The sequence below is a fragment of the Pholcus phalangioides genome, unplaced genomic scaffold, assembly GCF_987345545.1.
Source record: "Pholcus phalangioides strain wild (caught in Gottingen) unplaced genomic scaffold, Ppha-v1.0 ptg000016l_1, whole genome shotgun sequence".
Lineage (NCBI taxonomy): Eukaryota > Metazoa > Arthropoda > Arachnida > Araneae > Pholcidae > Pholcus > Pholcus phalangioides.
This window is the reverse complement of record NW_028301609.1, coordinates 15,735,617-15,762,179: the sequence shown is the minus strand read 5'-3', so window position 1 is coordinate 15,762,179 and position 26,563 is coordinate 15,735,617. Positions and strand designations below refer to the sequence as shown.

Here is a 26,563-nt window from a genome sequence, read left to right as displayed (position 1 = left end):
TGGCCACATGGTGTAAGTGAATCTTAACCTTAAAAATTATTACGAGTTTACACGACAAGATTGCGTTACTTTTCCTTTTCAACTAGTAGATGGGACTTCGTGATTTTATTCCTGTTGACTGTATGTTGTTCACTGCGTAACAAAAAAAAAAAGACGGAAAATATACACCATGTTATATGCAAGGATTAGAACACTCGGTTTTACTGCTTTGTCCCTAGATTTCTCGCATTCTATTTAGCGAGAATATTGCCAGCCTCCTTCAAGAATCGCTGAAGACTCGCTCTCTTATCTTTTTTGGAGCTGTGCTGGGCAATATCTTGCATGCAAGCCTTTGCGAACTCGAACATGTCGTGAGTTGTAGTTAGGCTAGCCGCGGATTCTGAGTAGTCCGAGTCTGAGCAAGTCGACGATGCTGACGACGACGACGTTCCTTCTTGCGTCGTAAAACTGGACTCGTGTAAGTCGCTGCTTCCCTCGCACTCAACGGCAGTGGCATTTGCGACGCCAGCACCTCCTTCGCAAGGCTTCGGGGAACAACTCAGCCCAGGTCTTTCGTTACCGGGTCGGGGCTGGGTCGGCTTCTTCTTGCTTTGACGTACCAAGTTATCTGGTTGCTTGGTTTGTTTGCCGAAGTCCGTAGATTTGGACTTGTCTTTTTTTGCCTGGCGTTGCTCCTTCACCAAGACCGTAGGCGGGCCTGCTTTAGCTATACCTGCCGCGTTGTCACTGCTCGAGTTCTGGCTGACCGCAGTTTCTTGGGTTTTCTGTCTCTGGTGGTCTTGGAATTGTTTCCAGAAATTTTTTGGGATATGTTTCGCATAATTGAAGTTTTTCCCGGATTTTCTGAAGGTTGCGGGTGATATGGTCACCGCTGATTCTTGGGGAAGTTCTTTCAGTTCAAGATTTTTCCGAAGTTTCACGAGTTCGGTCTTATACACCATACAGCCGCGGAAGACACTCGGGTGCCCTTCCCCACAGTTACTGCACACAGGGGAATCGATTCTGCGTTTTTTGATGCACAGTTTTACGTCGTGAAAGTCCGCACAAAACCTACATTTTTGAGGTAGCACACATTTGTCACCGCGATGACCCCATTTCTGGCAGCGGAAGCAGATGCTAATGTTTTGCGATTTGGGTTCCGGCGATGTCTCTCAACCGATATGGCAACGAGTAGCAGTTGCCTAAGTCCGAATATCTCTCGGGACTTGTCGCCGCTTGGTAGGTCCACTTTCCATAGCGGAAGAATTTTAGACCGTAGCCGCCGCCTTCGGGATCGCATGTGGGTTACTCGGATCGGTTCAAATCCATTCTCAACAAGTTCGTGTTGGATGTCCTCAGCGGGCATTGCTGAGTCGAGTCCGCTTATGATAACGCTGAACATCTCGGCGTCAGGTGCAGACTGCCTTAAGATTTGAATTTTTTCATCGTTGAGAAACTCGATGATCTTGTCTCGATCCCAGGTGTTGGAGAATGTGATTCTATAATCACCGCGCGTAAATTTTACTTCACACGCGGCGTGACATATTTCTTGTAATTTCTTGGCCGCCGATCGCCATCGTCGATCACACCGGATCACCAGCGAGTATTTTCCTCGTTCTGGACCTTCGTGTGTCGGATGTTCGTGGCCGTCTGGCTCGCCGTTCGGAGCTACATCGCTGCTGGTGACGCGCGATTGGTCCGTTGGGACCGGTGCGTCCGACGAATCAGGGATCGGCGTGGCTGGTCGTTTGTCCAAGTTCTGTGCTGGGGCCTTTTCGCCTTTCTCCGGAGTGGGTTTATCCTGTTTTTTCTGCTGTTTCTCCGGTTGCTTTTCAGGAGCTGCAGTTTTCCGGGTCTGATCCACCGTCTGGGCCCATGTTCGTGGTTCGGGTTGTTTATCCTGCCTTTGCAGCTGGCTTGCTTGTGGTGGAAATGTTTTCCTTTCGCTCAGGAAATCCGGAATTTTTATCCAGTTGGTGCTTATTTCCTTCAGTTGCTCGGTGATCCTCTGGGAGAAGGCTTCACCTTTCTCTGCATTGACCTGCAGACTGAAGTAGCAGATTTCAGCGTTTGTCAGAACTTTCTTGACATTTTGCCGTAGTGCCAGCTTCAACTGTAGGACATTCGCACCATCCGGTTGTTTCTGGATTTCTCTGAAGATTTCAAAGATTTTTTGAAGCGTCTTGTCTCCCTCGCACGAGAACTGCTCGGTTTTGTCGAAGTGACCGGCCAGGTAGCCTTGGCACCACAGGTTGTAGTGGCGGCTGGTTCGGCTAAGGTAGCTGAGTGTTGCGCTGGTTTGTGCGGCAGCGTTAGTCTTCTTGTCGCCGAAGACTTCAGACAGCTTGGCCCAGTCGTCATTTCCCTCAACAAGCACCTCTCCGTGTAGGAAGCAAGCAGGTTGTGCTTTAATGCTAGACATTTCAAAATTCTTAAGTATTTTTAGATTTAGTTACATTATAATCCGACTGAGTACGGATATGTAGCTTAAGCTTTTAACTGACTATTGCAGCATTTTGGTTTGCTAGAGTACAGCAATCTCAGGAACTCAAAAAGTACGTGCTCTCTCTCTCGCTGTCACATCTGGAGTCAAAAAAATTCTCGCGCCAATATTTTGAAAAAATTGAAAAAAAAATTGTGGAGTTTATAAAGCTGATAATTCAGTACTGGAGAGTCGCGCATTCTCCGGACTCCAGATATTGTAAGATTTCTTAATTGCTATTTTTTTAGCCACTCATCTTTTTAGCGAGAAAATAACTTCAACCCTGCTTCAGATATCAAACATCTTTTGAAAAATCTGGCATTGCGTTCGTTTAGTTTTTACAAGATCATAAAATACCTTCAAAATATCTGCCCGAAATCTTGCAAGTTTATTTTCAAAAAAATTATTCAAAGTGAAAATAATGATTTTGACAAAGCGTTCGACTCTTTCTGTCTTCACATCTGCTGTTGTTAAAGCTTTAGATGTAATTGGGATAGAGGAACCATACATCACTATCATCAAGAAAATATATGGCAAAGAAACTGCAACCATTCGTTTGGATAAAGGAAAATCAAAGATTAAACTTGGAAAAAGAGTCCAACAGGGTGATACTATTTCACCAAAGCTCTTTACCGTGGTTTTAGAAGAAGTATTAAGTAACGACTATGGACAGAGGATAACTAGGCTCGCGAATCGATGAAGAACGCAGCCATTTGCGAGAAGAAGCATTCAGGGAACTGGATTGGGACGAGAAAGGAATTGAAAAAAAATGGAGAATTTCTCAACCATTTGCGTTTTGCCGACGACATTGTCATTATCAGCAGTAATCCAGACGAAATAGAAGAAATGATACAACATTTGGCGAAAGCAAGTACTCAGGTGGGTTTGAAAATGAATCTGCAAAAAACAAAAGTTATGTTCAACTCTTTTGCTTTGAAGACGAAGATCTTGCTGAACAACACAAAGATAGAAGTAGAAAGCTACCTGGATCAAGAAATAACCATGGACAACCGAATTATTAATGAAGTAAACAGAAGAATCAGGATCCGATGGAGCACTTTTGGCAAAAAACTGTGGAATTCTGAAGAGTCGCATGCCATTTTGCCTGAAAAAAAAAGTTTTTAACCAGTGTGTGCTGCCAGCACTGACTGGAGCTGAAACATGGACACTCACAAGCAAGACGATACAAAGGCTACAGACAACACAAAGGAGCATGGAAAGATGTATGGTAGGCATCACAAGGAGAGACAGAAAACGAATCACTTGGATAAGGAACCACACAAAGGTATATGATATCATGGTAAGAATTAAACGTTTGAAATGGAAATGGGCTGGACATATTGCAAGAAGACAGGACAACAGATGGACCGCACGTATTACGGATTGGTAACCCTGTGGTGGTAAACTTTAGAGGAGGTGTCTTCAAACAAGATGGATCGACGAAATCCAAAAAGTGGGTGGAGTCAACTGGATGGCAAAAGCATCAGACAGAGTAAAATGGAAAAATTTAGGGCCGACCTTTATCCATCAGTGGATCGAAAATGGTTGATGATGACGATGAAATTTAATAAATACGGTTATTGTACATAATAGCTGGTTATTATGCATAATCACCGAGCATTTTGGTAATTTTGATAAATTTCCCTAATTTTATCAATTTTACCGACAATTACTTGTATTACCAAGCGTCGTTGGTAAATTTGATAAATTTCCCGGAATTAGCCCGTCCAGTGTTACTCACGTAATATTACGACCGAAGTTCTACGGAAGAAATACAAACACCATTTTTTTGCTTGGGAAGTATTTGCGCCAATTTGAGATAAGAATGTTGTAACCTTGAGAAATTTTTGTGTAAGTAGTGTAGGAAGCTGTTGAGCAGCCGCTGAAAAGGAAGAAATGTAACGTGACTTTGTGCTCGAGCGAACGAGCGATTTGTAAGAACGTCAAGCTTAAAAAAGAAAGTATGAGAAGTAGTATGGCAGAGATTGAATTAAGGGATGGTAGAGGACAGTAGTCGTATTTAGGCTACGCTTGTTAATGTTCTGAATTCGAATAAAGTCTGGTTCTTTGAAAACGTTAGTAAAATCCCGGAATACTTGAATTGAAGCCGCGGCCATTTTCCTTAGGAGCCAACAGATTTATCAGAAGCGGGATATAAAACCGGACTGCGATAGAAGAAAATGTCATTTCTCGTGAGAGGACGAAAGAAAGACTTGGAGAGTCTAGCGTTGGAGTTGGGAGAGAAGCCGTCTTCAGATGACAGAGTCGCCGATCTGAGGAATCTCATCGTCATGTCCAAGAACTATGAAGAGGACTTTGTTAGAGGACTCCTCGAGCAGATCATCGAAACCCGTCAAGAAGAAGCCGAAGCTCTGCGACGGAAAGAAGAAGCCGAAGCTCTGCGACGGAAAGAAGAAGCCGAAGTTCTGCGACAGAAGAAAGAAGATGAAGCTCAGCGATAGGAACGAGAGGCCGAGCGGCAGTTCGAACTGGAGCGTCTTCGGATAACATGTGCGGCGTCGCGAAATATCGATGATGACACCGAAAGTCATCGCATCGTACCGTGCGATTTGACCAAGAAGATACAGAAGTTCGACGCGGATAACGGGGATTTAAGTCTGTATTTACAGTACTTCGAGTGCCAAGCCGAATTTGCGAGAGTACCAGAGGAACAATGGGTCACTAGCTTATTAGTGTTACTGCCTTACGAAGTCTCCGAAATCGTGATCCGTGAACCCAAAGAGAGGATTAACGACTATGGTTTCGTCAAGGGACTGTTGCTGAATCGATTCAAGCTGACGACAGAGAAGATACGGCAAAAGTTTATCCAGCACTCCCGACGTCTGAAGTCGACTTGGAAGGACTTTGGATATGAATTGAATGTCTTCTTTTCCGAGTGGCTATCTCTTCTGAATGTTACCGAGTTTGAATCATTGAAGAAACTGATCGTCACAGAACAGATGAAATCGCGGGTACCGACGAAAATTCGTGAACATTTCATCGATCAATGGTCTAGTTTTGTGAACCCTGATGAATTAGCGAAGAAGCTCGATGAATACGAAGTCGTGAGATCCGAGATCGAGGATGTAAAAAGTCACAAGTTCACCGGGACTGATGAACGGAGATCCGGATTTTGGGATGACCAAAGGGTAGATGCTCACCGAAGAACCGTTGCTCAGGATCGAATTGTGCACGTGGATCCAAGGAGAGACATGATGATGGGAACGACTTTGAACCGGAACAATCGACCTCGTATAAGTGAAGTTCGTGACGGCGAGGGACAACGTGTCAGGCCAACGGTTCCGAGAGACAATAAGCGGCAAGACTGGGAGCCCAGATGTTTTTCGTGTGGATACCTAGGTCATGTGTCGCGTGATTGTCCAAGAAAGAAGAATTTAACATGCCGCCTGTGTGGTGTGGCCGGTCATATTCAAAAGCACTGTGATCAGACTACAACGAAGAAAGTCAACTTGGCAGCAAATGGTTGTGCTGATTGTTACGAAGGGAACTGCATCAAAAATGCTAGGATCAATGATGGGCGTCTCATCTCATGTTTGATCGACACTGGAAGTAGTGTGACATTGTTGAAGAAGTCCGTAGCGGAGGATATAAAGCTCAAGTATGTGCCGAAATCAGAAGAATTATTCGGTTATGGAGATCTGGTGAAGCCATCTGCAGTTGCACTTGGGAAACTTAACGTGGATTTGGAAGTGGATGGTGCAAAGTCAGCTGTGGATGTGTTGGTCGTCGATGATAATGCACAGTCGTATGATTTGATAGTTGGACGGAACTATCTGATGTCGCCGGAAATTGAGTTTGCCGGGAGTGGAGGAAGACTGCGCGTGTGGCACGCAAGTGAGTTGCCATGTGTTCGAGATGTCGGAGTCGAGGAGAAAAGGATAGAGCTGATGACCATGAATCCAGAAGAAGTTGACGGTGCAACGATGGAGGTCATCGATGCCAGAATAGAAGATGTGGAGGACGGACTGGTGCTGATGAAAGGAAGCCAAGGAAATACTGATGTCTTGCTAGAAGTCGTGAAGGGGAAAACGAAGGTTCCTATTTTGAATTTAGGAGAACATGTTGTGAAATTTGGTGAAGGACAGTGTATCGGTCGTGCGTCAATCGTTGTTGATAAACTGAGCATGAGGGAATTAGAAGAATCTGATGAAGCTGTAGGAAACCCCGAAGTCAAAAACTCTTTTGTGTGTGATGAGCTACGTGAAAACTTGGATGTTCTGGTGGATGAAGAAGTGAGTCCTTCGACTGATTGCTGCGTGAGTGAGGCCATCATAGGATCAAGGGACATTGAAGTAATCTGTGAGGATGATATCATTTCAAGTGTGGCCTTGAAGGATGAACTGTGCGATGAATTACAGTCTCGCGGTAAGAAATTTGCTAATGTGGGTACTACATGTGAGGGACGAGGACGTAAGAAAAGAGGAATTCGTTTAGATGAGATAAAGTTCGACGATTCAACTGAGAAAGAAGAAAAGCGTGAAGTTTGGTCATTGGTGAATGAGTATAGAGATGTTTTTGCATTGTCCATTGAGGAACTTGGGTGTACATCGTTGACTAAGATGGACATTAAGGAAGTGGAAGGCAGCAAACCTATTTGTGCACCGCCGTATAGAACAAGTTTGTCTGAGAGGACGGCAATCAGCGATATCGTGAAAGAATGGAAAGATAATGGTATAGTTACAGAAACTAGGTCACCGTATGCTAGTCCAGTATTATTGGTGAAGAAAAAGACAGGTGAAAATCGATTAGTTGTGGACTACCGTCGATTGAATAATCAGACAGTGAAAGACAAATTCCCATTGCCACGAATCGATGATTTACTGGAAAATTTGGCTGGGTGTAAAGTGTTTACGACGTTGGATCTAGCTCATGGATACTTGCAGATACCGCTAACGGAGGAAGCGAAGTTGAAAACAGCATTCATCACTCCAGATGAAACAGGACAGTTTGAACGTATGATATTCGGGTTAGCAAATGCACCAGCAGAGTTTCAAAGACTGATGTGTCAAATGTTGGGTCCACTCATGAACACTAAGGTCTTATGCTATCTCGATGATATCTTGATACCAGCGAAGGATTGGACAGATATGATGGAGCGAATTAGAGAAGTGTTTGAAAGACTGAGAACAGCCGGATTGACGCTGAAGTTGACAAAATGTGAATTCGGGAAAAGAGAACTGGAGTTCTTAGGATTCGTTGTCAATGCAGAAGGCATTCAGTCAGGTTCGAGGAAGTTGAAAGCTGTCAAAGACTTTCCGATTCCCGGTAACGTTCATGAACTACGTAGATTTCTAGGATTGACTAGTTATTTTAGAAGATTCATAAAAAAACTATGCACAGAAAGCTGATCCATTGACACGATTGACTCGAAAGAACGAAGAGTTTACTTGGAAAGAGGAACAGACAAGAGCTTTTGAAGAACTGAAGTATGCGTTGATGTGCCAACCCATACTATCACACTATGATACGAGAGCGGAAACCGAAGCCCATTGTGACGCGAGCTCAATTGGGTTAGCGGGAATGTTGTTGCAGAAAGGGACGAACGACAAGTGGCATCTAGTATATTGTGTGAGCAAGAAGACCACTGAAACTGAGAGTAAATATCACTCGAGTAAATTGGAATTGATGGCGATTGTTTGGACGTTGGACAGATTGCGACAATTCTTAATTGGGATCAAGTTCACTATCCTCACTGATTGTCAAGCTTTGGTCTACATGAATACAAAGAAATGCATGAATCCACAGATAACCAGATGGTTTGATCTAATTCAGGAATATGACTTCGAGGTGAAACATCGATCAGGATCAAAAATGGCACATATAGACGCACTTAGTAGAGCACCTGTTGCAGAGTCAAAAGATACTCTAGACTCATTTATCGATCAGAAATTAGAGATATGCTTAACTCTCACTGAGGAAGATCAAATCCTAATGATCCAGCATACAGATGACGAACTGAAGAAAAAGATAGAAATATTACAGAAAAACGATACGGACCGGACCAAGGAGGAAAAACAATTAGTTCTTGGGTACGAGCTGAAGAATAACCGACTCTTCAGGAAGGTGGACGATAAAGAAAAATTGAAACTACTGTATGTAATTCCGAAGTGCATGCGGAAAGGTACTGTAATCAAATTTCATGATCTTATGGGGCATTTCGCCACAGACAGAACAGTTGGGAAGATCAAGGAAATGTACTGGTTCCCATACATGAAACGCTATGTAAAACGTCATATAGCTATGTGTCTGGAATGTTTGGTCAATAAGTTACCGGCAGGTAAGCAACAGGGATTGCTGCACGCAATCGAACCCGGAAAAAGACCGTTTGCAGTGATACATATGGATCATCTGGGACCTTTTGTCAAAAGTTCGAAGGGAAATCAGGAGCTACTAGTGATCATTGACAACCTTACCAGATTCGTACGATTATTTCCAGTTAGAAATACTTCAACTACTTGTGTAATGAAATCGGTCGACATCTTTGTGAATGACTTTGGACTACCGGACCGAATTATAAGCGATCGTGGTTCTTGTTTTACGTCACAGCAGTTTGAAAAGTACTGCAAGGATAACGGAATTCACCATACGCTCAATTCAACGAAACACCCTAGAGCAAATGGGATGGTCGAAAGAGCAAATAGGACTATATTGTCGTCGATAACTACAGGTATGGAGAACAGAGACCATAAGGACTGGGACGTGAAAATCAAGTTGGTAGAACGAAATCTGAACAACTTTGTGAACAAGTCATCTGGTAAGACACCATTTGAGATGTTGCATGGATATTCTCCAAGATTCAATGATGGAATGTTGAGACGGTTAGCAGATGAGGAGAATAACTCGTGGATGGATCCAGAGGAAGTAAGAAAAGAAGCTCGAGATATAATCGTGGAGAATCAAAGAAAAATGAAGAGCACCTTCGATAAGCGCAGATGTGCTACAATAGTGTTCGAACCAGGCGAGGTTGTTGTTATGAAGAAAAGTCCGAGAGCCATGGGGCAACCGACGAAGACTCAACTGAAGTATCGAGGACCGATGACTGTCACGGCTGTATTACCAAATGACACGTATCGGGTGGCTGAATTGGAATCAACAGTGAAAGGTCATCTATACACGACAACAGCGCACGTGAGCCAACTAAAAGCTTGGAGGTGTGAGTCTGAGTCCGATGATGAAGACATTTCAGTGCAAGAAAAAGATGAGCCAGTGTTACCAAGACGTAATCCGAAGAGGTCGACATGTAAAGACCAGTACTGTGGGGCAATCGGGACGATTGCAGGTCAGGATGACCGAGTGTAGGAAGCTGTTGAGCAGCCGCTGAAAAGGAAGAAATGTAACGTGACTTTGTGCTCGAGCGAACGAGCGATTTGTAAGAACGTCAAGCTTAAAAAAGAAAGTATGAGAAGTAGTATGGCAGAGATTGAATTAAGGGATGGTAGAGGACAGTAGTCGTATTTAGGCTACGCTTGTTAATGTTCTGAATTCGAATAAAGTCTGGTTCTTTGAAAACGTTAGTAAAATCCCGGAATACTTGAATTGAAGCCGCGGCCATTTTCCTTAGGAGCCAACAGTAGATATAAAAACACGTTTTTCACGCGAAATCTTTTCCCTTTTTTTCTATGTTTGTCTTTAGTTGAGGGACCGTACATTAGAAAAATTCCGCAGAGAGAGGATTTAAAACTGACTGTGTGCTTTATCAAATAAGAAATTATATCATGCAAATGCATGAAGTTATTGGAAATATTGTAGGGCGGGGGCTAAACCCAATATTTTTATATGTATTATCGAGATCGTGGCAAATATTGAGTGGGCTCGGGCTCATGGACCGGGTGCAAGCAGAACCTCCTAAAGATAGAGGATCTATCCTAAAGATAGAGGATCTATCCTAAAGATAGAGAAGATCTCTAGGAGGTGCTGGTGCAAGTCCACGCTTACGATATAATTCGGCATTATATATGTTAGCGCCAGCGAAAAACTGAGTCGCCGCCAGAGATCGTTGTTGATTGAGTACCGGGAGAGAGAGAGAGAAACTAGAGAATAGTGATAGCGAAGCGGTAGGGCGGTCCAAGAGAGTCCGCAGAGAAAGTAATTAAGAATAGAACATAAGGTTTTGAATATTTAGTAGTTTAAGGAAAAGAAAGTACATATGTATGTAGAATATGGTAAATAGAAGTGTAAATAGATTATCAAGTAAAGTCAACTCTCGTGCTGTGCTTTCTGAGGAAAATTGTTTAGCGTGTACTTTGGTGTTTATGTGTGTGATGTGATCGCGCCTGCATAACATTGTGAATAGTTAACATAGAGTTCTCTAGCAATTTATTTGGCATCATACATTATGGTGATAGAATGTAAAAAATTGTGTTTAATTATTTGCAACCAGTTATTATCAAAAATTAATGATAACTGGCGATTACAACTAATTACCGGATTATCACTTTCACCATGACATTATTTGCATATGATATTTTGTATTTATATATAATAGCATATATGTATATGATGTATATATAGCATAAATGATTGAATTATTTTTCGTATCTGTGCCCATATCTCATGCTGTGTGACTTAACTGTAGAAGGCTAATGATGTTTATATAGTTAACAACATATGCATTTGATACATACGCGGCACAGTACAGCAAAACCAATTTAAATTTTTATTTAAATATACACTCGTGTATATTCACTTTTTTTTATAAATTACTTTGTACAGTTACATGTTCATCACTCCTATTGAATTATTTCATTTCAAATCGAGTCTGAGTGCCGGGGGTTGTGGGGGGGGGGGTACCACCTCGGGGTAATCTCCGGATTTCTGGATTCCAAAAGTTGGCACGTCTGGGCGTTGGCCAGGTTTTTTTCAATTACTAAGAGGATTAAAAAAGGGGCAAACCATTATAAAGGGATAAACTAATATACATAATACTGGTAGCAAGCATTAAAGGTGTGACAAACCATTGTAAAGGCATATACATGTCTGAAACAAATTGCTAGGGAACCACGGTAACTAAAATAAACATTCCGAAAGTGATTGTTGAGTCCGAGAAACCATTGTTGCCCCACAGTTTTTTTGCCTATTTAGACCATTTCTCCTGCTCTGACGAAATCCTATCGTCCACCTTGAAACTGAGCAATTTCATCTCAGCAGAAAACATCTAGATATTCGGGAAAACTCCCAAAAAAGAGGAAAATTCACGTGTCGATCTGAATTATAAATGAATGCTTTTTGGTTTTCTTAATGATTTTTTTCTGATTTGAAATTTATTTTAACTTGTGTCTCTCTAACGAATAATGCTTTGCTTCTGTTGACCCATATTCTTTTTCTCATGCGTATTTTCCATCTTTTTTTAGCACTTCAATTTTATTGTGTAAAAACTAATTGTTCCCCATACGCGGGTATTTGTCCCTAAGTAATGAAGATTGATTGATTGAATAAAAAAAACAGACGCATAAGAATTAATAAATTGATTTTCTGTTATTTTGTTCACTTCCACATTCGTTTTCAATACTTTTATTCGTGCGTGTGGTTTGACATATAACTGTATTTGGCTCATGTTCAGGTTGTCACATCATGTCAAAAAGTGCACGAATCATAGACATACAAGTGTGCTCGTATGTCTCTTGGAGGTCTTAGGCAAATGGGATGAGGTTTTGGTTGTTGTTTGTCAAAAACTTGCAAGAGAACACGACAAGAGTAACGCATGCATCATATTAAAGCGAATTAAAGTCTCATGACATGCCAGACATGCTCGATGCAGAGTGAAATCTGTCCGATTTCGAACAGCCCAGAGAAATTATATGTTTCGACAGCAACCCGATTACTTCAGTGTCAACTGAGTACCGATGCTTTTCACGTAAGAACCACGTTTCTATTACGTGTTCCCAAAAGTATTTAACAATTCGTGAAACGTCCAGGCTAGACAAGGCACTAGATTTTAGATAATGCATGAGAATATTTCACTCGATTCGAATCGTTGTCTGCTTTTCAGAATATTCGCATGCAATGAAATTTTCTATTTAAAACTGTCACACACGAATAAATTTCGTAACGCTTCATCGTGAGCAAAACCAAAATAACTCATTAACCATCTTCGATTCGAATTGGGAAACTTCACTTTTCCCCCCTTGAAAAAACATTATGAAACTGTTGCATTGAAATTGATGGATGAATTTTTATATTTCTTTATATTTATTTTTTGATTTTCTGCCATGTTGTACATATTCATTTTTGGAGACGTTCGAACCAGGCACAGGTGGCCACGCAGCTATTCTTTGCTCTAATAGCTTCAACGTATATAACAAAATATTCTCTTCCCATTTCTTTTCTCCCTCGCAAACGTTCCCTGATAGGCTTTGGCTTGCATTTTGTAACGCTCCTGGAATTCTTCTCTCAGCGTACGTGACTCGACCCTGACCTTTGTGACGTAGAAAGTCACCTTTGGCTAGAACTCCTTAATACACATAATATATGAAGGCGTCTTACCTTTGGCTTCTTTTCCTCTCTCGAAGGGCGAGCGTCCCCTTTCTGTCGAAGACTTGGTGAGGTGGCTTGAAAGGAAGAGGTTCAAAAAAGATGTAGCGCGCGGAGATGTGAGCCCCCCTTGGGGGTGCAGGCTGGTAGCCGAGCCCCAAAGATCCGTGAATATATTTAAGGGTTTTTTGTTATAAGCAAATTTCAGTCGAAGGTTGTACATGAGATCCAGGATGATTTTTCATAGTGGTTGAGCGGAACGACTTCTAAAATCGGGGTCTGTGAAAGGAGAATGTCGTGCAAGAGGTTGGAGGTACGACTCGGCATCTCCGGACAGAAGATAACTGTGTGTAAGGACTCTCCTATAACAAGTATTCCCCCGATATCCTTAACAGAGTTAGTCGTCACCCAGCTGGTGCTTTAAATATCCTTCGAGAACCTGAAAATGTCCTGAGGGCCCGCAACCAGGGTCCTTGACCGTCCATTCTGAGCTGTGACAGTCGAGAACCTGAGGAAGTCCAGAGGGCCCGTAAGCAGGGTCCTTGGTCGTCGGCACTGAACAGTGACATTCGAGAACCTGGGGATATCCCGAGGGCCCGTAACCAGGGTCCTTGGTCTTCTAAGCTGGACAGCGGCATTCTAAAAACTGAAGATATTTTGAGGGCCCGTAACCCCCGAAACTCGTCATCAGGGGCCTCAACGACCTCCTCTTCTTGGTTCCATCGTCGTTCCGGACTCGGAGAAGACACTTGAGACCCTCAGTAAATGACTTGGTATCGTATTTCTATATAAATAATATATTCCTGATTAAATATTCAGACATTTTTCTAATTGAATTTAGTGAAATAATGATAACAATAGACTTCAAAAATTATTTCTATATCAGTATAAATATATATGATCATTCTTCGTGATATCGCTAGAAGGGATAGAAAAAGACGGTTAAATAAACAAGTCATTTACTGAGGATCTCAAGTGTCTTCTCCGAGTCAGAAACGACGATGGAACCAAGAAGAGGAGGTCGTTGAGGCCCCTGATGACGAGTTTCGGGGGTTACGGGCCCTCAAAATATCTTCAGTTTTTAGAATGCCGCTGTCCAGCTTAGAAGACCAAGGACCCTGGTTACGGGCCCTCGGGATATCCCCAGGTTCTCGAATGTCACTGTTCAGTGCCGACGACCAAGGACCCTGCTTACGGGCCCTCTGGACTTCCTCAGGTTCTCGACTGTCACAGCTCAGAATGGACGGTCAAGGACCCTGGTTGCGGGCCCTCAGGACATTTTCAGGTTCTCGAAGGATATTTAAAGCACCAGCTGGGTGACGACTAACTCTGTTAAGGATATCGGGGGAATACTTGTTATAGGAGAGTCCTTACACACAGTTATCTTCTGTCCGGAGATGCCGAGTCGTACCTCCAACCTCTTGCACGACATTCTCCTTTCACAGACCCCGATTTTAGAAGTCGTTCCGCTCAACCACTATGAAAAATCATCCTGGATCTCATGTACAACCTTCGACTGAAATTTGCTTATAACAAAAAACCCTTAAATATATTCACGGATCTTTGGGGCTCGGCTACCAGCCTGCACCCCCAAGGGGGGCTCACATCTCCGCGCGCTACATCTTTTTTGAACCTCTTCCTTTCAAGCCACCTCACCAAGTCTTCGACAAAAAGGGGACGCTCGCCCTTCGAGAGAGGAAAAGAAGCCAAAGGTAAGACGCCTTCATATATTATGTGTATTAAGGAGTTCTAGCCAAAGGTGACTTTCTACGTCACAAAGGTCAGGGTCGAGTCACGTACGCTGAGAGAAGAATTCCAGGAGCGTTGCAAAATGCAAGCCAAAGCCTATCAGGGAACGTTTGCGAGGGAGAAAAGAAATGGGAAGAGAATATTTTGTTATATACGTTGAAGCTATTAGAGCAAAGAATAGCTGCGTGGCCACCTGTGCCTGGTTCGAACGTCTCCAAAAATGAATATGTACAACATGGCAGAAAATCAAAAAATAAATATAAAGAAATGTAAAAAAATCATCCCTCAATTTCAATGCAACAAAACGATTTTCCAGGATATTTTTATCGGAAACGGTTGTTTTGAGTATTGTTATCTTCAGTGGCTGTCGGAATAGTACTGTTATATGAAATGATTGTCTGAAGAGTATTGTTGTCTGAAAGGATTGTTGGAAGAGTATTGTTATCTGAAATGATTGTTGAGAGTATTGTTATCTGAAATGATTGTTGAGAGTATTGTTATCTGAAATGATTGTTAGTACTGTTATCTGAAATGAGTGTTGGAAGAGTATTGTTAACTTAAATGGTTGTCGGAAGAGTATTGTTAACTTAAATGGTTGTCGGAATAGTAGTGTCATATGGAGTGATTGTTAGAACAGTATAGTTGTCTAAAAATAATTTTGATCTGGACTGATTGTTGAAAGAGTATTGGTATTTGAAATGAGTGTTGGAAGAAATTGTTGTCTGAAAATGATTGTCGAAAGAGTATTATTAAATGAAAATGTTGATGTGGAGAATTATGATCTGCAATGATTGTTGAAAGAGAATCATTCATTGTGTTAAAAAATTATTTGTTGAGTAGGGGGGCAGTGATCGTATAGGAAATCTCAAATAAAAACAATCATTCAACTCAATTATAACCCTAACACAGGTTCAGAGTGAGAAATACTTTTTAATACATATTATTAGAAGAAAAATTAACAATTTCTAATCTACATAAATTTAATTTCTACATAATTTCGCTTGTATGAGGGTGGGAAAGACAGTCCACTCCCCCTCCGGAGGTCAGATTAAGTTAAAGTTCATAGTTAGGTGGGCACTTCAATCTCCATGAGTTGAGAGAAAAAATCCTCATAGTAAAAAAAAATGATTGCAGGTGGCAGCAATATACACATAACAAGAATTATACAGAAACAAACTTCACGGAAGGTTCACCATACATACACACACATTCCAACATGTACCAATTCCTTAGAAGTTCCGTAGAGGAATATGGACGAGGTGCATGTCTGGTTTAGTAGCAGTAGTAGTTAGGTGGACAACGGAGAGGCGGAGGGATTGAACGATACGCATGTGAGCTTCTACTCACGTAAAAAGGACAGGCTTTGACGGATATCTCAAATCGATGATTCCTTCTTTCTCGTGGCAGCGAAAGTCGATGTTTTCTATTGATGTCGGGTTGTTTCTTTGGGTGTTACCATCATCTGGATACAGGACTTGTTACAGAAAACCGCGGCGCGTCTCCCTATTCCGATGCATCGGAAAAGGAGAAGGACCCCTCGTTGGAGTGACCAACAACATTCATAGAATGTACTGATTCCTCTCTATTAGACTCTTACATTTTTTTTTCTTTTTGAAAAATGTTTCTTTTTTTTTTCTTAAACCGGGTTTTCCTAGGAGTAGAATTTCTGCGCCGTTTGTAGCGTGAAAATGCCGATTCGTTAAAAACCTGAAATTCAGGTTTTTTTTTTTTTTTTTTGTACCAATCAGCGTTTCCACGCTGCAAATGCTGTAGAAACCTGCTCCTACGAAAACCGGGCTTCAGAGTAACTTCGTAGCCGGTCAATTTGTCGCAATCAACTTGTCGCGCTCAACTCGTCGCGCATCAATTTGTCGCAGTGCCAATTCGTCGCAGAGCCAATTCGTCGCGATACAAATTCGTCGCGGTACAAATTCGTCGCGATACAAATTCGTCGCGGTACAAATTCGTCGCAGAGCCAATTCGTCGCGGTACAAATTCGTCGCAGAGCCAATTCGTCGCGGTACAAATTCGTCGCAGTGACAATTTGTCGTGTAACCAATTCGTCGGGACGTCAATTTATCGCAGAGTCAACTCGTCACGCGATCTGTATGTAGGTTTTTTTGTCTCATACGTGAAAAAATAAACATGAAGAAAAGTTTTTTTCCATCAAGAAATGCACACAGTTTACTAAATTTTTTTTTTTGTCATTTCGAAAAAAATCATCGAAATTACATCGAAATTAAAATTACAATTGATATTAATGTTTTATTATTTAATTATTGTAAATGTTAAAAAAATCATTTTTTCTATGATAAAATTTTAAAATTCTGTAAAAAAATGTCGGTGTTTATGATATTCCCCAAATTACAGTACAGCGGAGGCTGTCTTTAAGTGTAAACTTGTATCTGTCCCATGTGGAATCGAGACTCCCACCAACATTAACCACTACAGTATCTCCACAAGAACCTGAAATAATTAATAATTTAATTTAATTAATATTTCATTTTCACCGGATAAGCCACACTTGTCGCTTTCTCTCGAGATTTGCATTACTCGTAGCGAGGGGAGTTGGGGCGCACACCGAGATGATAAATTGCGATCACATACATTTTCAAAATTTAATTTGCACCGGATAAGTTGCTCAAGTTAAAAACTCAAAAAATCCAACCAATAAAGTTCATAGGTTACATTCGAGCAAATGCAACCGATAATCTTATTGGTTGAATTTTTCAAGTTTTATAAAAGGACTTTTAGAACACTTTCATAGTGTAATGCTAGCCTTAGATATATTGTCGGTAAAAAATTCCTCAAAGATGTATTCCCTACATGGCAGATACATATTCAATAGTGAATTAGGGCCATTCAAGTATTACGTGAGCAGATTTTCAGCCATTTTTGACCCCCTCCCCCTTGTCAGCAAAAATCAGCAAAACACTGACCCCCATCCCCTCCCCCGTCAGCAAAATTTCACCAGAAGCTTAGAATATTTCATATCTTCAAAAAGGGGTGGTTGATGACGTAAGCGACCTTCAACCCCCCCCCCCCCCGCCATCAAAAGTCAACAAATCCGAAACTCCCTCCCCGATCCTGACGTAATACTTGAATGACCCCTTAGGCAAATTGTGCTTTGGGATGGGCATTGATCCTAATTTATCATCTTGGTGTGTTCCCGCAACACCCCTCGCTGCGAGAAATGGAGATCCCGCCAGAAAGCGGGAGTGCGGCTTATACGGTGAAAATTTAATTTTGAAAATTTATTTTATCGTAATTTATCATCTTGGTGTGTTCGCCCAACGCCACTCGCTGTGAGAAATGGAGTTCCCGCCAGAAAGCGGGAGTGCGGCTTATACGGTGAAAATTTAATTTTGAAAATTTATTTTATCGTAATTTATCATCTTGGTGTGTTCGCCCAACGCCCCTCGCTGCGAGAAATGGAGATCCCGCCAGAAAGCGGGAGTGCGGCTTATACGGTGAAAATTTAATTTTGAAAATTTATTTGATCGGCGTACTGACTCTGCGACAAATTTGTACCGCGACGAACTGATTCTGCGACAAATTCGTACCGCGACGAACTGATTCTGCGACAAATTTGTACCGCGACGAACTGACTCTGCGACAAATTTGTACCGCGACGAAATGAGTCTGCGACAAATTTTCACCGCGACGAACTGACTCTGCGACAAATTTGTACCGCGACGAACTGACTCTGCGACAAATTTGTACCGCGACGAGTTTGTAGCACGACGAATTGACGCTGCGACAAATTGATTGCGACGAATTGTCGTGCGACAAGTTGATCGCGACGAATTGACCTAGACCCGAGTAACTTCACGATTCGATATTGTGGTAGAGTGCCGCGGACACAGGCTCAAAGACGACCGCTCTCTACAACGCCGGCGGCAAGAAGCTGGTTTGACGAAAAAAGAAAACCTGTTCTCTCTCAAGGAACGAGCAAGAGGAGTGAAAGAGAGAAAGACGAGTTTTCGGTCTTCGGTTTTTCGACGTTGTAGAGAGCGGTCGTCTCTGAGCCTGTGTCCGCGGACAAAAAATCGAATAGAATGCTCGGTTTTACTTTCAAAAAAGGTGTCTTCGCGTTCTTCTAAAGTCATTCTTCCGCTTGGAGAAGAGCTGCGCGTGTCCTCGTTGGCACATGCGGCTTCATTTCTTTTGAATATGTTTACATTAAATGAACGCAGGTGTCAGAGGGAGAGGCATGATGTCCCCCACATCCTGAAGCAGGGCCCCTAGGCTGGGATCTTTTACGGGCCGCCCGACCAGACTTTCACGGGGCCCCCTTTATGATGAATTTATATCGTGAAAAAAACAAAAAAATGATTAAAATACTCCCGGGACCCAGGGCTGCAGCCTTGTCAGCCCATCCCTTGTGGGGGCCATGGGGAGAGGACACCAGTATTGTTTGGTAACGGGAAATTCTAAGTTATGGTGTCACAGGGAATTTTTCTCTAATAGGGTTGTTAATAGATGAAATAGCTTACCCCCGGAGATAGTAAATTGTAACACAATTGACAAGTTTAGAAAGAAATACGATAAACATGTTGGGGTAAATCGAGAAGCTCTATCCATACGTAGAATAAGACAACCACAAATATATATATATATATAGTTTATAATTTTTGTGATTGCATTTTTAATTGGGGAGTTGCTGTATTTTAGTAATATATGACATCCATACTTGCTATGGGCATCTCAGCCACCTCGTTGGGCATTTTGCCTGTTGTGGCCTTGTATTTTTATTTGAATATAATAATAACAGATCTTACGATCATACTCCGATGTAATGATATACAAATACAAATACAAGGTCACAACAGGCAAAATGCCCAACGAGGTGGCTGAGATGCCCATAGCAAGTATGGATGTCATATATTACTAAAATACAGCAACTCCCTAATTAAAAATGCAATTAAAAACAATAAATATACATGATGAAATATTATACAATGCCCATGAGAATACTTATGGTTGTCTTATTCTAAGTGTGGATAGAGCTTCTTGATTTACCACAACATGTTTATCGTATTTCTTTTTAAACGTGTCAATTGTGTTGCAATTTACTAACTCCGGGGGTAAGCTATTCCATTTAATAACAACCCTATTAGAGAAAAATTCCCTGCGACACCATAAACCTCGCATTGTCCCTTACCAATCGACACTGGTGTCCCCTTGTAAAAGCAGTCGATTGGCGGTGTACTAAAAGTTCATGGTCCATCCTATCCATCCCATTGAAAATTTTGAACATTTCGATCATATCTCCCCGACATCTGCATTCATCCAGTATAAACATATTCAAAAAATGAAGTCTGTTCACTCAAGCCCCGTGTGCCAATAAGGACACGCGTAGCTCTTCTCTGCACCCCTTTAACCAAGTCTATGTCGCTCTGTAAGTATGGTCTCCAAAACCTCACAGCATACTCCTGTCCCGGACGAACTAAGCCTCGAAAAAGCAGAAGAATGACTTTAGGAGAACGCGAAGAGACCTTTTGAAAATGAAACCGATCATTCTATTCGCTTGTTTTTACCACAGCTGAACAATGTTCAGAAAACCTAAGCCACTATTCAAGGAGAATTCCCAAATCGGTGACCCTAGTTTCATATTCACATATGATAAAATACATATGTGAATTATCATGTATAGTATACCATATAATACGACGATTGGGTATTATACATAATCACCAGCAAAAAGTGATAATTTTTTTAGTACTTATTAAATTTATCAATGATTCTTGGGTACTGTGCATAATCACCAGTAAGTGATTTATTTAGGGAAATTTATCAAATTTACCATCGATGCTTGGGTAATACCTGTAAAACTGAATTTTTTAGTACTTATTAAATTTGCCAACGACGCTTGTGATTATTATGCACAATCGCTAGTGAAAGTGATAAATTTATTGAAATTTCTCAAACTCTCCAAAATGCTCGGCGATTATATGTAATAACCGGATTTATCCCATTTAACGTAACATATATATCAAATGGGACACGACTTGAACGATAGGCTACTTTAAAAGTTTGCCAGAGCGGCTGGGCAAATGCCCGAAACGGACAAAAACCGTTGGGCTAGAGTGATTGCTTGGCCTCAACAATGACTTTTGGAATGTTTACTTTGACTACCGTGGTTCCCAAACAATGCGTTTCAGACACGTTTACTCCTATGAAATGGTTTGTCACTTCTTGAATGCTTCTAATATATTGACAAAACCCGGGCAGCGGAGGGTATTACAGTTTGTTCAAATATACACGGGATATCAAACCATAAGTTTTAATTCAAGCTCATTTAAATTTTCTTTAATTGGATTCGAGTAAAAGGGAAATATAGAGGGGATGCTGAACACTATAACATAATATTCCTATTCCGTGTAACATATTTATTTATTGCTTATCAGGGAAAAATAAATCCGGTTTCTCTCACACTGGATGAGATCGAATCTAAAATGTTAGCTTCTCCTTACAAAGTTTATCATCACAAAAAAAAACAAAAAAAAAAACAACACAGATAATACATATCCAAGGCGCCAGCAATGATGGCTCTTTGTAGATGTTAGTGAAAAGTAACGTGATTAATTAGTTAATATTAGAATGAACAAGCATATCAAAGAAAAAGATTAATAAATTATTTAAAAATTTTAAGGCAAACAGTAGCAGTGGAACAGTTAAGACAATTCAATGATGATGCAAATGAAGTAGGGAGTCGAAGATACATTAAAGTCAAATGAATAAGGTGAATAGCTAGTATATACCAATATCTATATATATAATTGATTTTCTGTGTGTGTATGTTCTCTATACAAATCTACAATTTTAGATCAACCGTCGCCAAATTTTGCATATATACCAAATGGGACCCGACTTGAACGATAGGCTACTTTAAAAGTTTGTCAGAGCCGGGCAAATGCCCGAAATGGGCAAAAAACTGTCGAGCAACAATGGTTCCTGGACTTCAACAATCACTCTCGGAATGTTTACTTTGGTTACTGTGATTCCCTAGCAATGCGTTTCAGACATGTATATGACTTTACAATGGTTTGTCATTTCTTTAATCCCGTCAGTATATGTATAATATGTTATGTATGCCTTTATAATGGTTTCTCTCTTTTTCAATCCACCCGCAAATCGAAAAAAACCCGGGCAGCGCCCGGTATTATAGCTAGTACTATATAATGGAAATTTCATTATACGTAAGTTGTAATGAGGAAATTTAAGTTGAATAGGGGGGTAAATATGGACAAACGAGAAAAATGCAGACTACGAAAGAGGGTGTTAGTAGGGAGGGGGGAAGGAAAGAAAGAAATGGTGACCTCATCTCAGAGAGAATCAGAAACATTGTCCAATGTCAGTAATTGAAGGAAGGTAAGATTTAAATGGTTTTATGTATATATATACACACGAATGAAGACTGACAGTCGAATTCATATCAGATGGCAGAGCGTTATAAAATTTAGGAATTATGTAACTAAATTTTTTTCTTTTCGAAGTTTTACGAACACAAGGTAATGCATAGATTGAATTAATTCTGCTGAAAGAACGAAGACATCTTAATATTTAAAGAAAAGGGATTTTTGAAAATGAGAAGGAATGATTTAAAAAAACCATTTAAAAACGATTAAAAATTACAAAAAAAGCAGAGTGATAATTATTAGTAAGAAGTCGAATCATTCTTTTTTGAAGTGAAATAACTAGTTGAATATCACTAATATAGTCACTGCCCCGGAATCATCCCACAGAACACGAAGAAAGACCAATTGTATAGGTTTTCCAGAAAATAATTGCACATGTTTGAAGGGGAATAACTGAAGAACAATTAGTGATAGAAATTCACTGTTTTCAGCCATCTTATAACGAAGCCATCCGTAAGCAAAATTTACAATGCACGAAGTTTAATGACATCATCTTTATGGATCGGCACAACTTGAGATAAATTTTTAAAAGAAAATTCAACAGACATCCAGTCCTCGAAAGAAGAAAACATTTGATTCGTCATGTTGAATTTTCGGTGAAGGTTGGGGTTTTTCCGGAAATTTTTGTCCGTTTTTTGCAATAAAAACAACAACAACAGAAGAATCTCGTAATCGAAACTGAGACCGAACTCCCAGCAATTAAAAGTTTTTCTTGAGAAACTTGTTGTTTTCTTCCCGTTCGGTCATAAGTATCCGATCCATATATTCTCACGTCTTTCCTTATTGTTATATATACAATGGATTCTTTCGGCAAGAAGTTAAGGTGTTAAAAACCTTTAGTTTCGAAAATTGTTGCTTCGTGTTTTAGAAACAACCGTTTCCTAAAAAAAAAGTAACGTTTATGGAAGAAAAAGGCTAACGTTTAATTAGAATCTTCCGATCGATTTTTCGCCGTAATGATGAATTTGTGAAAGAACCTTCTCAAAGGTTGATTACAAGAAACACCGACATCGACGCTCGCTCGCAATGGAATTCAATTACCGGATGATTAATTAATTCCGTGATTAAAAATGACGAACCAATCAAGAAGCATGTGTAGTGGGAACGAGGGTAAATGCGCACATGCAATTTTTTTCACAGCCAGCAACAGGACAAGTAAAAATGGCTGTAAGCAGGTTAAGGGAGTCTCATACCTTTTAATATGATGCAAAAACTATGCTCTAATAGAAATATCGTTAAAAATACTATATTCAACCACTGATTTATATCTATTTTTACACGTGTTCTTGATTGTATGTGCTATCCTATGCTGCTATAAAGTTTTACATATCTTGGATACTTAATGTTTTGAAAATTCTAGAAAAAAAAATGCATTAAAAACAGCTTGCTCGCATGTTAAAACACGATCACATCAATGTAATTGAATAAAAATTGATTTAAAATATATATAAAGGAAACTGTTCAGTTCGTGAAATGAAGCAAAAGTTTGAAATTTCACTCACACAGTCTCATTTAAATTTTAAATTTAAATAAGATTGAGTCAATGGAACCTTTGGAATTCTGCTGACTCATTCATTTGCTCATCCACTCACTCACCATGCCTCTTTGTCGATAAATGATTGTCGGTGAGTTTTTGCCAGTGAATTTTCCGCCGGTTAATTGTTGGCGATGAATTTTCTGGACACGGTAAACTGTTGGCCTCCCGCCCAGCGTATGGTAAAGAGCCATTTTTTTGCTTAAAAATTGTTTGCTTATAAATTTATTGCTTTCATATTTCTCGTAGCTTTGTTTCTCTATTTAGATCAAGGGTACTCAACCTTTAAGAAAGTGCAAGCCACTTCATTGGATTGAAAGCATGTCACGGGCCACTCGAGTTATCTGTAAATGTGCAGTAGACAGCTAAAGAACTCTGGAAATATGCCGCGGGCCACTTGAGTGATGTGGAACTACACTACGGACTACTTGAGTGATGTGGAGCTGCACTACGGGCCACTTAAATACATTTGAACTGTGTCGCCGGTCACTTGGGTGATCTGCAATTGTGCCGAAGGTCATTTAAGTGGTCTGGAAATGAGATGCGGGCAACTTAAGTAGTCTGGAAGTGTCCCAAGGTTCGGTCAACTGATCTGTAAATATGTCGAGGTGGTCACGTGAGTGATTTGTAAATATGTCGCGGGTTACTTGAGTGATGTGGAAATTTGCTCCGTTGTTTATTTTTACAAAACTACGTTTGAGTGTCCTGGGCCACATCAGATAATTCCGACGGCTACGGTTGACCCGCTGGCCATGGGTTGAGCATGATAAGATTTAGAGTACATATATATATATATATATATTTTAAACTCTTTTTGCCACTTTACATCTTTAGAGGTTTAATTATTCTAATCAAAAATTAACTTGGCTCATTCTCTTACCCACATTTTATCTATATTTCGCTCATGGACTGCAAGAGCGGCACAACTAAGAAAAAGCAAGTTTTGAGATAAATGAGTTCAAAGTTTTCCTGATAAAGTGACAAACCAGAGAATGCAACTGTGACACTTCTGCCATCTGACGGTAAACTATTGGACTATACTATTCGGCGTTACACTTTAGCTGTCGGAACAAAGCTACTTAGAGCCGTATTCACCGACATGGTTTAAAGTTAAACTGTAGTCACAATTTTTGGATGAGAGATCAACATAGATTGGTTAAAGACCTGAATTTAACCAATCCATGTGGATCTCTTATCAAAAAATTGTGAGTATAGTTTAAACCATGTCGGTGAATACCGCCTTAAAAATGCTAAAATGTGCAGTGGCTCAAAAATAGCATTTTTTTTAGTCGTGCCGTTATTGCATGCAGCCCGCGAGTGATTTAACGAGACAAAAATTTATTATTTTTTTTTACCTCTCTGACTTTGCGATGGACGAGCACCTTGTGCCACTGGTTGTCGTCGAAACGGACCTTTGACGGTCTGACAGTCTTTTCGACGGTGCTCGAACCCAAGTTGATGTCTAGGACTACTCCACCATCTTTCAGAGACAACATTAAGTAGTCATCACTGCGGCCTGTGTAGAAAAGCATGCCGCTCGGTTGCCTAGATTTGAAAACTAGGGACACCTGGTCGCTGGAGCTGAGGATCGGTTCCGAGCCCAGGCGTTGCAAATCGTACCACAGGTAGTCCGAACCACGGAAAGTCGCCTCCGATGAAGTCTTCTCTGTTGGAAATGACGAGAGAAAAAAAATTTAATCATTACGTTTGGCGCACGAAAATTTTACAAAAACACGAATTTGCCAATTTTTGCATTTTTGAATGAAAATAGGGGGGTTGAATTTTTAAAGAATTTTTTAATGCATTGGACCCGCTTATAATGATGAGCTCATTTCAGCGAAAATGCTTGTTGAATGCTCGCTAAATCTATTTTCAAGTAAAACAAATTAAATTTTGGATATTGCAGAAAGTATAGTGTGTCCACGCTTATCGTTGTCCTATGAATATTCCCTCAATCGTTGGTTTCAGAGACAATTTTCAATTAGAAAAAAGTTTCAAAGCTGTTTGAATTTTCTTCCTTGTAATCTTCATCTCCACAAATAACCAGTCTTTCGATGAATCTTGTATTGACAAGTGGAGAGGACGTTTCTATATGATGGTCTATGTTTTTTAATGCATCGTCAATCAACTGCTTTGAAGAGGGGAACATCAGTAGAGTTTAGTGAGGGTCAATTCCAGGTTGTGGTATCGCAGAGAGTTTCCCTCGAATAGGGTTGTTAATAAGTGGAATAGCTTACCTCCGAGGGTCGTGAATTCTAAAAAAATACGATCGATATAGTGGGATAAATAATAAAACCTTAAAAATTCATAAAAACCGGAAAAATAAACGAAATAAAAAACGGTTTGCAGGGTTAGCATCTCTAGATCACGGGAATTTTTTTAAGACAAGAAAAAAAAATCTAAAAGAACAGCCGATAGGTGGCGCTGACGTACACAAGTCAAAGAAAAGATACGCAAAACGAACAAAATGCCTCCAAATCGTTTATTACAGCAGTACGTGTTCCATATGACCAACCACCACAGGAGTAACACACTGCAAGCAAGTCACAAATCCAGCAACGGCAGAGTGCAGCAGGTCCACATACACGGTTTACAACGGTAAACTGGTTGTGGATTAGGGGAGCAAGTTCTTATAACCGTCTCATTTGCATATTTCCACCGAAGTCACTCGCACCAGCGCCACCTATGGGCTGTTTTTGATTTTTTTTCCCCCTGCCTTAAAAAAATTCCCGTCACCCAGCGATGCTAACCCTGCAAACCGTTTTTTATTTCGGTTATTTTTCCGGTTTTTATTCCTTTTTAAAGTAGTTTCTACGAACTTTTTGCCCACCCTGTATATCTCGGAACACTTCAGTGATCTGGAACAGAACCGTAGGTCACTTACGTGATCCGCAAATTTGCAGATCA

At 40.6% G+C, this 26,563-nt stretch overlaps 1 protein-coding gene across 1 annotated transcript in view; it reads right to left on the bottom strand.

Moving 5' to 3' along the window:
• The window catches only part of LOC149075138 (neurexin 1-like), a 181,907-nt gene that overhangs the window by 75,666 nt on the left and 79,678 nt on the right, over positions 1-26,563 (bottom strand). The window contains exon 3 of the mRNA XM_089245718.1: positions 25,012-25,322. Coding sequence (XP_089101844.1) covers positions 25,012-25,322 — 311 coding nt within the window. The remainder of the gene's footprint in view (positions 1-25,011; positions 25,323-26,563) is intronic.